The sequence below is a fragment of the Corvus cornix genome, chromosome 3, assembly GCF_000738735.6.
Source record: "Corvus cornix cornix isolate S_Up_H32 chromosome 3, ASM73873v5, whole genome shotgun sequence".
NCBI classification, from domain to species: Eukaryota; Metazoa; Chordata; class Aves; order Passeriformes; family Corvidae; genus Corvus; species Corvus cornix.
The window spans coordinates 16,581,312-16,594,954 of NC_047056.1; the positions used below are offsets into that span (position 1 = coordinate 16,581,312).

A 13,643-nucleotide genomic window follows, 5' to 3' on the forward strand; every position below is an offset into this window, starting at 1 on the left:
AATTTGCCCTAGTTCTCTCTGTTTTCATGTTCCTACTTGAATAATAAGTTCAGAATCAGCAGGTTATTAGGTTTGCCCTAATTCCAAACTTGAGTCAATGGGACTTCAAATTGGCTCCAGTGGAAAATGAAAACAGAACATAGTTTTTTTCAGATATCTAAAAGGTGCCAAATCTGTTGCTTATAGCTAAGCAATTGTAGATTCATAATCCACTCCATACCATTAAAGAAATCTAAAATCTCATCACAGAATCCTGTTCTTGCAGACAGCTGCCAGCTACCTCTGTCTCATTTCTTGACAAGCTCAAACAAGGAATAACTGAGGCCACCTCTCACTTTCACCCCCAGATTTTTCATTGAAAATGGAAGAGAATGACACTAAAAAATTATGTGGTCTTTGACTGGGAGCAAGAGTTCTTCACTCTCCTCAGACATTAAATCCTAGATCCTTTTACAGTAATAAGGATCCCTCTACAGTAATAAGGATGACTTTTATATAGGTGAAATGTTGCAGAAGATGAGAACTCTTGTGACTGTGAGAAGAGCTGAATTTTCAAAGGAGAAGTGGCTGGCAGGAGACAAGCTACATCATTTCCAGTGTCTAGTCAGAACAATGGCAGACAAAAAAGCAAGAAAAAACACGCTATTCTGAACACTAAGCTATGGATAGGCAGTAGGAAGACCTTCAAAGCCAACTAACAGTAATCAGTTCTGTAGACTAACGTGGTTGCACAACAGTAAAGGGAGCTTCAAGTCATGACTTTCCCTACTAGATCCCTAACAGGAATTCTGATCTTTCAAGTACCTGAAGACCAGGAAAAAATCCTACCAAAAACTCCTGTATGGAGTAGTTTAACTTTACATATGGAGGGAAAAAAACTGGAAAAGAGCTGTGAACTGGTTGGGTCACTGAGAAAGCAATGTCCTATCAAAACCTTGCAGGTTTTCCTACTTCCTTACTCCATTAGTTACTGCAAGTATTTTATGCATTGAAGCACTCATTGATCCTACTGATTCTACTCCAAGTTCCAGAAGAATGGCTACACATTTGCATGAAATCACCACATACAACTTTTCTAGCTTGGCAGAGGAGCATCTGAGCTGAAAAATTGAGTTCTGCATACATGACAATATAATCCAGCCTAGTAAAGTGCTTGTGATACACTCAAGATACAGTCACCACAGTACAAAAGGAGAAACTGCCATTCAAGAAAGTGCACATCTTTTGTAGGAGACTAAATTATGATCCTAACTCAGCGTAGAAGTAAATAAAGGCAATAAAGTATTATTTACCCTGACTTTGCTAGTCAATTCTATATATAAGAACACAATTAAAGGTATGTCTGTTACACCCTAACCAATCATTCCCTGAAAGAAGTATGTTTGGTCTTTACAGTTTAGTCCTCAGGTTCACAAAGGTATTAAACACCTCAGAATGCCCTCCACTAATCTGTAAATCATGTGTTTATGAAGGTACACAAATTTTAACTACAGCACAACAAACTGGACAGAGCATTTTTCCAGAAACTGGTATGGTTTCATGTTTTCTAAAAGGAACACCAAGCTTCTGGTGCATAAAACATCATATTAAGTTCACCAAGAGAGATTGATGATTGTGGGGTATGCCCAGCCCCCGCCCTGGAGGGACGTCTGCTGAGATAAGCAGAGTGCCTAAACCTCCCAGCAGAACTCCCCTGGAAAGGCAACCACTTTCAGTTATGGTGAGAAGAAGACAAACCCAGAATCCTCTGGGAGACCCTGTGCAGATCCTTTGTAGCCCACTGGCCTTTACCCTCTGACACCCACCCCCTGTATCCCTATAAAGCCCCTGCCCCTGTGAGGGCAGAGAGAGAGCTCATCCCTGGCCTCCCCTTTGCCGGACTAGTAAAGCTACTTTGTGTGGGACAGCCACACGGGCCTCTCGTCTCTCTCTGGTCTGGCCTGGAGGCTGCCCTGCAGAGCTGAGCTGGAATCACGAGCTGACAATCACTAAAGAGCTGACAGCTTCTGCACAGGCCCTCCTGGCCAGCAGCTGAGGGAAGACACCGGGCCTCGGGAAGACGATTCCTTTTGGGACCATCTCTCTGGACCGGTCACAGCTTCCTCAGTCAGAGCTACTGACCCCTCACCAGCTGTCATAGATGATGTTCTCTGTTTTAAGTTACCAACCAGCTTCAATATGTTTACTAAAAGAAGCATGAACCCTCCAAGCTGACCATATTAATGTTAGCCCCTACATAAACCTATTTCTATCAGGAACTCATTTTAATTGCCAGCCTGTTTCCCCATTCCTATCCATTAGGTCAGTAATGATTATGGGGTAAAATCCCACAAATCCTTGGCTAGCATCTACTGTTAAAAGACTGCCAGGGAGCCAACCTTCAGCTGTGAAAAAAGATCAAGTACATTTGGGCCAAAATGCCTGCAAGCCTTAAAGTGCAATTACATCAAAACATAGACAATTTTAATAGATATTATTTTGAAATTCTGAATGAATATGACCAATCTGACACAAATTCCTATGGTGCTAGCTAGATATAAATTCTTCTAGCATATTAGCTGTCTATAATTCCCAATATAGACTTAAATTTAACAAGGACCCAGAACCTCAACTAGGCACAAAGGGAAACAACAACTTCACTATTTAAACTATTGTTTACCTGGAGTACCAAGATCTAGGCTATAAGTGTAAGTGGTCCTTTGGAAGCATTTCAATATCAGCATTTTGAAGGGATTAGTAATACTCGACATGAAACCTCCTTAGAACATAGTATAAAACAGACTCCCAACTCCTAATTACCAGTGAAACAGTATTTAAATTCCTGTGATTTTACATGAGGAAGATATTGAAATCAATATCCTATAATGCTGAATCCCGGCAAACAAAATAATATATCAAATTTCATTAGGAAAATGATGCAAATTTGTGCTTTAAACTGACTTAAGGATTGTGTTTTCATATGACTAAATGTGAAGGGCACAGATTTAACAGAGTCCTGAATGACTTTTTGATTACTTGACTATCTGCTCTCAAGATTCTACTCTGACAACAAAGTCACCATTTAAAAATATTAAATAAAATGAAATCATTATTGTTAAATTATTGACATAATTTGTAAATATGAAGAACCTCAGTACAATCTCTGGTGCATTTCTAGCCCTCCTTCTAAACCAACATCACCTCAGTGGCCACTGCCACTGACAAGAAATTCAGCATGCAGAAGAAATACAGATCATGTAGATAAATGTAGCTAAAAATCAAAAAGGCAAGTTTTGTTCACAGTATTTACTAGTACAAAGTATATTTAGCTAGGATTCAAGAGGGATAGAGACCATGGTGACTACTCTGTTAAGGCTGACTATAGGCAATGAGTTCAACAACATCTCACTCAAACAAGCAACTTGCAATAGATAATTAATGCCAACAGAAGTTTAAATGTTTCATTCAAGGCATAAAGAGAATAAAATTGATTAAAATATCCAAAAACTTCAAAGAGATATAAACATTGGAGGACTTTTTTAAAAGTTAACATGCAAAAGGAAATACAACAAAGACTGATGTAGTATATTCAGAACCCAAACAAACAAATCTAAATGCTGGCTTGGCTGAGACATCTGGAACTCACTTCCTCAAAAATCACTTTCACAGTTCAAACCATAGCTGGCGTCAACTTCTGAATATCTGACAAGGAAGAGTATCTCTTACAGTGAACAGCTGCATGAACAGTCCTCATTTTTCTCAGAAACCAGAAACTCAGTGGAACAGTTAAAATACAACATATTATAAAGAGGAATAGTTTGAATCCACAGAGCAATTGGCTGTATAGATGCTAATATTGAGGCAAGCCAGGAAGCTATATTTTAAAAAGATAAAGAATCCTGTCTGCACCTTTTTAAAGTTAGAGATATAGAAAAGCAGAAGGGTATGGAGTGACAAGAAGTTAGCATCAGTGAGAAACTTCCCCCAGCTCAATGCATCTTGTGTATTTTACTACCTCTTTTAGAGCTATCTGCTTATTTTCTCAGACAGGATACTGGACAAGGTTATTTTTATATAAATGATATTATAGCTTTTTTTTTTTCTAAAGACAGAAGGTCACTGTTTTATTCATTTGATAGGCATAATAGAGGTGGTTTTGGTTTGAAATTTTAACTTAAGGAGCAAAACTACAAGAAGAATATGGAGGTTCACTGATATGAATCACATATTTTCCTTACCTTCTAGGACCTTGCCTTAATTCATTAAAAATCTGACTTTAAAGTCCATGTTTTTAATAAAAATCTCCCCTTATCAGAGAATCAGGCCATACCAATTTGAGTAATTCCAGGAAATATTGTAATTTTCACTGAATAGAAGATTGAAATACATGTCAAAAATTTATCAGAAAATTGATATGGCAATCAGGGCTTATTTCAATGCTAGTCTTATTCCTAATAAAATTTATTATAATTTTGAGTATTTTTCCTTCTACTGAGTCACTATTATTATGTGCAATAATATACCCTTGCCTTCTTCAGTACAAAGGAGAGATTTGATTTTCTCTTTTAGAAGGCTCTTGTACTGTTTTTACTCATGGACTTATCAACCAGAGAACAGCTAGAGATTGTATTTTTCTTTGCTATGGACTGCACATCCTTGACACTTAAGCAAAATTCCAGCCCTTTTCTGTGATTTATGCCAAAGCTCCCATTGAAGAGAATTTGTTCCCTATCAGAACAAAGGGAATGACTGAATGGTTCTTTCCTAGCTTGCACTGTTCAAACAGTGGTGTAGTTCAGAAAACATAAATGAAGCTACTCCTGATTTAGACAGATATAAAACCAGTTAAGCCTACTGGAAATAATTTATATTACTATGGGTTTAAAAAAAAACAAAAAAACAAAGCAAAAAACGCAACCCAAAACTTGGTTGAAATTCATCCTTACAAGAAAAGAAAAAATACTTCAGGAATCTATTAATAATCTTTTCAAAGATGAAAATATGGGAAAAAAACCCACCAGATTTTCTCCTGAAAACAATTGAACTTGTATTAAAAATTGAGAATTAAAAATTAAGACTTGAAACTTTGACTCTAAATCTATTACTTTTTAATTCCTAAACGTGCAAGTCAGGGTAGAAAATTTTGAAAAGGTTTTCTTTGTTGTTGTTGATATTAATTCCTACACTCCTCATTACACTGTGGAGCTCTGTGTTTTACCATACTGCAGAGATATAGAACAACAACAAATCCAAGACAAAAAAAATTTATATCTATAAAAAAAAAATCCAAGCAAAACAGAATTTAATGACCCTCTTTCACCTTAAAGAAAAGGTATCAACTAGGACACGCGGCTACAATTTCATATAAAAATGGAAAGTTGGGGGGCTTTCCCATCTAAAATCATTTTCAAACGAATAACCAAAACAAGGGTAGGAGTGAAAACTCAAAAGACCCCTTCAGATAATTGCAGTCTGAGATGATCCTCTCGTAATGGCAGTGTCTTTCTAAGGCTTGAGGGAAATTTACACATTCTGGGAACAAAAGATCAAAGTTCAACAGCATACAGTCTATGTTGGCTACAGAAAACTAAACAGCAGAAGCCAAGGTTTCTTTCCTGGCAGATATAAAGGCTTTACTTGTCCTTCTGCCTTTTCTGTTTCTTAGAATATTAAATAATTTATAATAATTCAATATCTTTGCCAGCACATATGAGTAAATTCTAATCCCTTCATCAAGGTCTGACTGATGAAAGTGTCAGTTGCTACCTTTTCTCAATTAACAGGTAGAAACTGCAATGTAGTTCCATTTATGTTGCTGTCAGGGGAAATGTTGCCTCCTGTTTCAAATTAAATCAGAATCTGAATACTTTATGCTAAAATTATAAATCTTGCTATTATTTTATAAGGCTTCTCAGTAGTCAAGGGACATGTGAGGAGAATCTTGATCCCACCATTATAATTTATAAAACCACTAGCATTTAAATGAAGTCAGCATTTTGCCTTAATTGGGGGTGGGGGTTCTAAATATTGAGAGTCATCTTCTTAAAAGTTCCATACAATTTTCACTAAATATAAATATAGACATGTATTTCACTAACATTCAATCTAAACATAAAAATGTTCCTTAAAAATAGTTACTGAACCTATTACTGTGTAAAGGCAAGAATTTATCTCACTGATATTACATGCAATTATGTGAACTTTTTCACATAAGTATTACATGATCAAAATAACTTCAAATAAATAAACTATGTTTTAGTGTAAAGGGCATATAAATCTATAATAGTATTAATAGCATTTAAATTACCATTATTGCTTTAACAAAGCTGCTACATCTCATAATTTTCTTTTTTTTATAATAGGGCCTAACTCAGAGAAGCTAAGACAATTCAATATTGTACATACACCTATGTATTATGTAGTATCATACATTAAAAATTGACACCCAAATACTAAATCCATTGAGATGGTTTACCTAATAGGAAAGATATTTCATTTGACAGTTTCTGGGAATGGGTGCAATTGAAAGTACAAATGATTATTTTCTGAAACTGTTATTTGCTCCTATTAAAAATTTCTTTAAAGTGTTAATAGGGTTTGAGTTTTTCACGAATGGCAGATGAGAGATAAACAGCTGATAAAGTAAACAGGATACAGAATGACTAGTGTTTTGAGTATTGACACTAAGGACAGAAGGTGTTACATAATAAAGCACAGTCACAAATGATGTTTTCTTTCTTATAATGAGTGAAATCTGATAGAAATGCTAAAGGCAAATTATTCAGCCATAAATGTCATGCAGCCACTCCGTGAAGATCTTAATTTGGCCTTGATAATATCTTTTTTATATTTACCTTTTACATTTTAAACTTAGGTCTTTGCTCTCCAATTCTGACATGATAATCATATTTTCCCTTGATAAATTTGCTTCTATTCATTTATACACCTTTACGTCCTGCTCTAAGTACACAACATATGTAATCTCTATGTCTAAGGAGCTGCAAGCAATGGTACATTTACTAACAAAATAATAAAAACAAGATTCCTGCATGCATCTGCAAAGTAAATGTTTACATTCTTTCCATTTGCCAAAAACAATGGGCACTAAATACGAGCCATATTTTATCCAGTGATTTATTTGTAGATGAGATTAAGGAAACTGCTGTTTTTCTAGGTTCCCTCTTCCTTGGTAAAACTATTCAGTCATTTTGTGGTCTTGAAGTATGTACTTCCCCCTTGCCCTTTTGTGTTCTCCCTATCTAACTGGCATGGTGAATTGCTAAATATGTTGCAAAGCAGTACCATTCACATTCATGTAAAAAAAATAATACTCTGTTTAATCTCCTTCCTCCCCGGCAACAATTTAAGGAATTAACAAATAAATCACTGATTTTATTTCAATGACATAGCAGAGGCAAATACAAAGTGGACTCTGGGTCTCCTCTACCCTAGAAAATCAGACCCAGGTCATCTTTGCACTTAATCCAGTTCAATTATTCCCAGCATCACTTTCCCTGCTCCCCAACTTAATTACCACCAGCTGCTTGTAATAAGCATGCACATCCCCTCCCTCAGCTCCCACCGAGCATGACGCCACCCCCTGCCATCTGGGTGACACCCGGTACCCAGCACCCATCTTTCCTTTACCCAGAACAACCCCAAATCCCACCCCGCCTCCGGAAGACGCTCAAACAACATCCTCTTCCTCCTCTCGCCCAGCCTCGCAGAGAACAGGAGAGTGATGGCACCATGGTTGGCCACAGAGACACGTGGAAGACAGGGAGGAGAAGGTGGGGAAGAGGGGAGCCGGGGACATGGTGGAAAGGGAGGGGAGGGAGGAAGATCCACTCATACAGATGAAACTTCATGCAGGCCTGGCCTCCGACCCGTCCCCTCCACAGAGCGATGGGGAGGGGGGGGATGGGGCGAGCTGAAATGGCCCCTTACCTTCACTGCAGTCCTTCCCTCGGAAGCCCGTTTGGGAGCAGTCGCAGACGGCCTGGTCGTTGAGCACCGAGCAGACGCCCCCGTTGAGGCAGACGTCGTCCCTGGCGCACAGCCGGCTCTGCTCGTCGTCCAGCCGCACCTCCTGGCTCTCCACCGGCGACGCCTGCGTGTAGTTCACCCGCACGTCTGTTATCCAGCCCTTGAAGGGCTCCCGGTCCTTGACGGAGGAGAGTGTCAGCTTTAGCGTCGCCGATCGCAGCTCCGGCGGGAGCCCCCCTAAGAAGAGCCCGCTGAAGACAGTCATGTCCCGCCGTTTGGACTTCACCTCCACCCACTTGGCCTCGGCTCGGTCAATGATCAGCGTCGTGTTCTTGAAGTGGCGGCGGATGACAACAGCGTGCCAGAGGTTGTCGTTGACCGCCGTGTCCGAGAGCAGGGTGGCGGGCTCGGCGCAGAAGATGGAGAAGCTGAGCTGTAGCCGCCCTCCCTGGGTGAGGATGAGCTCCAGGAAGTCACAGAAGCCCTCATCATCAAAGTAGAGCACCAGCCCGCTGGAGCTGCGCGTCTTCATGTTGAAGCTCATTTCGCTCTCGCAGCAGGCGTTCCACTTGGGGAAGCGGGTCCACTGGCCCTCCGCACCCGGGAACTCCAGCCCGCTGCCCAGCTCAGCCCAGCAGCCCAGCAGTAGGGCCAGCCAGAGCAGCAGGCAGCCCCCGCGCCGCACCAGCACCGCCCCCATCCTGCGCGGCCTGGGGGCGGGCGAGAGGGGCGGCAGGGCTGGCGGGGGGCGGCACCGGGGCCCCGGCGGCAGACAGGGTAAAATCTTGCCGAGCGCTGGCCGCGCTGGAAGCTTCGGGCACACTCACCCCCGCCCCGGGTGCGGGGGTCACTGTGGGGGACTCCCCGGGGCGGGGGGCTGCAGCTGCCCACGGGATAGGGTTGGGCACAAGATGGTGCCAGGGGCCACCGGAGGGGAGCCGCAGTGGGGGTAAGGCGCCGTTGGATCTCTTCACTGGCCGGCCACGCTCCGCAAAAGGTGTCCAGGGGTGGGTGAGTCAGCAGAAATTTTCCCCAAAGCCAACATTACCAAACCGGGAAAAAACCCAAGATCAGTGGCAAAACTCTCCTCCAAGTGGATCCACCAGCTCGGCAAGGCTGTAGCAATATCCTGGCACATGCGCGCCTCCTTTTACATCCTCTCCACCAGCTGTAGTTTCCCAGGAAGCCAATTATTGATCCCAATGCTGCCTCCCTAGGATGGATCCTCTTGTCATATCACAGCCTGTCTGCCATGGTGCTAGAGCAGCGTCAGCAGACGACAGGACTCATCGCTCGTGGTTGCTTGAGCTGCCTCAATCCCAATGGGGTTGAAACCCAGAAACTGTCAAACAGCCGAGTGGCCACTTGACATGCAAAGCCTGACAGCTCCTCTTCTCTTTGCTTGAAAAAGGCCAAGGCTAAGATCCAGGGGAGTGATTTTCCTCTATTGTTTTTGTTTCTAATCTGCAAGGAATTGAAACAGAATAATAAGAAATGACAACTAATAACATGTTAAATCACAAAGTTGATCAACAGTAACATTTGCGGTTATTTTTTTATTTTGACTGCTGTTGGACGTTAGGAAAATGCTGCTGTAATTTTCGAGTTACTGAGAAATTATAATAGGTTGAAGTACCAAACACAAATCTTAACACATATGTTCAGATTACATTTTTATGATATAATCTAAATGTAAACTACTTACCTTTCCAAAACTGTCAAATATTTCAGTAGTACATTTTATTATTACAAGAATAATAAACAGAAAAGGTGGTGGTTATTCTGCAACTTATTTTATTGTGATTTATTTGCGAAAACACCATCACCTGTGAAGCTACAGGGTCCAAGAATAATAAACAGAAAAGGTGGTGGTTATTCTGCAACTTATTTTATTGTGATTTATTTGCGAAAACACCATCACCTGTGAAGCTACAGGGTCCTAGTCGTACAGACAATGCTACCAAGCCCAGTTCTGGCTGTTTCCAACACAGGTCAAAAAAAAATAAAGTGGCTTGAGCTCCCAGCAAGAACTGACAGGCTTCACCATGCATGGCACAGCTACTGGTTTATTTTTCCGGGGGTGAGGAAGAATTGCAATGGTTTCTTAGAAGGCTTTTTGAAAATTTCGAACCACATTTTTTTCTCTGCCACCTGGTTTCTTTTGGGGCTGATATCTTCTGCTATGGCAGGGAAAATCCAATTCAAGCCAGCTCTGATGTTGACATTATTCACAATGTAGATCAGCTAATCCCAGGTGTTAGTCCTCTGAAATGGGTTGCAGTATTTTATGTATATTTACTCAGCTGCCCTTATTTAAGAGAACAACAAGAGAACAGCTCCCCTATTTTCAAAATTATATATATGCCACAGTTCACCCTCATCCTCTGAAGAGGTCTCTACATCCAAAACGTTTCAGCGGAGAGGCTGTTGTTCTCCCCCAGGCTGCTGTATCTTTTCTGGAAGCTGTGTATTAGCAGACCTCTCCTGATGGAAGAGAGGATCTCCAACACCTCCCTCACTCACCGCTTCCCCTTCCCCTCCCTTACATTTCTTCGCCAGCAGCACTTAGGCAGGCACAATACCATGGCCAGAGCTGCTGCCAAACCCCCTTTTCGGCTGGGGGGTGTGTGTGTGTGTGTGCGTGCGTGTGTGGGGGGAGAGGAGGCAGAGATGACCCTGCCAGGGAGAAATGTTTTAAAAACAGGCACACACCTCAGCTGCCTGCACCTGACACGTTCAGAGCTGCTAAGTCACCTCCTACTCTCTCTATATTTAATTTCATTCCTCTAAATGTCAACACGATTATTTTTATTATTTGTCACACGTGAGGTGGGCAAGAGCAGCAAAAGGGAGGAGAGGAGAACCCCCAAACTTCGCGGGCAGAGGCCAGCCGTGCCCACCAGCAGCAGGCAGACCCCAGGTTTCCCCCACGCCCTCCCTGCCCCCCGGCGGGAACCACCTCTGGCAACGCCGCTACCAGCCGAGGGATCTTCCGCCAGCTTCCGGGAGGGCCGGCAGCGGGAGCCCCCGCAACCCCGCTCCCCAAAGGGCCTTCCCGGGCGCGGCGGTGGCCGCGGGCAGGGGCGCCGCCGGCGTGCGGCACCGCGCGAGCGGCCGCTCCCGTTCAGCACCCGGAAACAGCTCCGCCCTGCGCGGCCCGACGGGGCGGCGGCGCCCGCTGCCCGCGCCCGCCCGAGAGGGAGCGGCCCCGCCGCTGCCCCTGCGCGCCGCCGTGGGGCTGCGCTCGAGTGGGAGCCCGGGGGCTGCGCCGAGGCAGGGCAGGGGACGTGCGGGCGGCCGCGGGGCCTCGCTGCGGCGGAGGGGAAGGAGGTGGTGATGGAGCAGATTTGGGGGGCGTGGGGGGGTGCGGGGAGTTGGGTGCCGGCTGGCGGTGTGAGACACGGTGTGCGTGCCCGGGGACGGTGACATGGGGGGAGGGGCTGTGTGTGGGGGGGGATGAGGGGGGAAGGGGAGGTTTGTGGAGACGGGGTGCTTGGGGAAGGGGCGCGGTGTGTGTGTGTGTTGTATTCGCGGGGCTTACCGGGCAGCTGGGGCTGGGCTGGTCCCTTGGGGGAAGGGGCTGTGGGAGGGAATGCGGGAGGCGCGGCGGGGAGGGGGGCGCAAGGTGTGCGGGGCGGGCGCCGCGGCTGCGGGAGGAGCGGGGGGAAGGAACGGAAGGGGTTTGCGCCTCTTGCGCGGAGCGCAGGAGCGGGAGGGTGCCAGGAGCCCGTGGTGTCTACCAGGGGTGGAGAGGGCGGGGGGAGCCAGGCAAGGACGCGGTGTGAGTGTGAGTGTGTGTGAGTGTGTGCGCGGCCGCCGTGCGTGCCAGAGCGATCCCTACAGGTGTCCGCGGAGAGCCGCCGCGCGGGGATCCCACCTCGCGAGCATCCCTGCCCGCTGCCTGCCGCTGGCTGCAGCGCCTGCCTTCCCCCTCACTCACATACACACACAGCAGCAGCGGCGGCGGCAAGAGGGGAGAAGAGAAAGGGAAAAGAAGAAAAAAAAAAGAGGAAAAGGAAAAAAAAAAAGGAAATACAAAAAAAAAAAAAAAAGGCAGAGAGGGATGGAAAGACTGTAAAAGAAAGGAGAAAGACCCAAGGAAAAAATACCCCAACAATTGCTTATTTATTACTGCCGATATAATTCACACACTGCCAATAAACAGCACAGTCTTGTCTAGTCATTTCCAAAGCAGAGAGACACTTTCATTCTCGGAAGAGGACAATTTATTAACATATATCTATCTAAGTATCTATCTATCTCAGTTGGCTCTTAAGTACCAGGCATCCCTCCCAGCAATGTATCCATGATCACACATATATGTAGCGAGAAATAGGCACAAACCAACATAAATGTAGCTATTGCATTCAGTGCCTCGCCAGTGAATTCGTATGCTTCCCCCACCCCTTTACAACCATTTTTTATTCTTCAAAAATTATGATTTAGTCACAGGTGCCCCGATTGAGCCTTTTCAAATTAGAAAACGAGAGAGAGAGAGACACCCATAGGTCAATAAATCCTTAATAAATGCCAGGTCGGTTGGCATGCACAATCCTTGGCAGAATCCTTATTGTATGAAATACAGAGCATTGTCTCTGGGTGCGGGGAAGACCAGAGTTCACAAATTACAGGATGAAATAAAAGGATCTGAAAAACAACCTTGCTGCAGCCAAAGGGAGAAGCGCTCTAATTCAAAAGCAGACTTAGCAGCATCATTAATCTTTTCCTTTCATTTCTACGTAATTTCTAGAATCAAATTCTTTCCTAAGCAGCTGGAATGATCGATTTTGCTCCTCTTCCAGTCTGCAGATGTCTTTATTTTAATATGCTTATGATATAATTTCTACCCCTTCGAAAATGCACACCATCAGCAGGAACCTGAACAGTTTCAAACACATATCGAAGAAGCCGGGTGCCCTCTTTCTTCTGGCACACAATAGAAAATGTCCCAAATTATCAATGCACTTCCCGCACAAGCCCCTCGTCTCTTTCAGACCGCCGCCGATAAATAACAATAATATTGCGATATCCCATCGCTGCCCCGGCTTCGCGTTTCACCACGGCACCTCACGCCAGGGAGAACATGCAGCAGATTGATTTTATCGCTCAAGTCTCGCAGACCCCCTCTCCCCTCCTCCTCCCCCCGCCTTGGCAAGGGGCAATAAATCACCGCATCCAACCTTTAACTTACACCTCCGCTCCACCATCTCCTCTCCTCGCCATCCACCTCTCCACAACGCCGCACGCAAACCCACCAGCCTCTCGCGCCGCCACCGCCGCCACCACCGGCTCCGCCACGGCGGAGCGGGGCTGGTCCTCCGCGGCGCCGCTCCGCCCGCGCTGCGGGCGCGCCTTACCTGCGCGGGGGCCGCGGGGCCGGGGCCGGGCCGGGGCAGGCGCGGCTGCCGGGGCTGCCTCTGCCCCTCGCCGACGGAGCGGAGCGGAGCGGAGCGGGCGCTGCTGCGGGTGCGCGGCGGCGGCGGCGGCGGCAGCGGGCGGGGGCGGCCGCCGGGAGCGGGGGCGGTGCCGCCGCGTGACGCCGCCGCCGCCCGTCTGCCCGCCGGGGGCGGTGCCGTGCGCGCTGCGGACCCCGCCCAGCCTGCACCGGACCGGCACCGGCACCGGCACCGGCACCGGCACCGGCACCGGCACCGGCTCCGCCGCAGCGCCGGGACACG

The 13,643-nt window shown here is 45.5% G+C and overlaps 1 protein-coding gene across 31 annotated transcripts in view; it reads right to left on the reverse strand.

Moving 5' to 3' along the window:
- NRXN1 (neurexin 1) overlaps window positions 1-13,422 on the reverse strand; it is a 674,580-nt gene extending 661,158 nt beyond the window's left edge. For 18 of the 31 annotated variants that reach the window (XM_039568063.1, XM_039568060.1, XM_039568048.1 and 15 more), the window contains exons 1-2: window positions 13,323-13,422; window positions 7,927-9,429 (exon numbers count right to left, since the gene is read on the reverse strand). In XM_039568063.1, the coding sequence (XP_039423997.1) occupies window positions 7,927-8,665 (739 nt within the window). In that variant the 5' untranslated portion in view covers window positions 8,666-9,429; window positions 13,323-13,422. Of the gene's footprint in view, window positions 1-7,926; window positions 9,430-13,145; window positions 13,245-13,322 lie in introns of those variants that run through there. The other 13 variants (XM_039568062.1, XM_039568055.1, XM_039568053.1 and 10 more) reach the window with 3 other exon arrangements.
- Window positions 13,423-13,643: the final 221 nt, after the last annotated feature.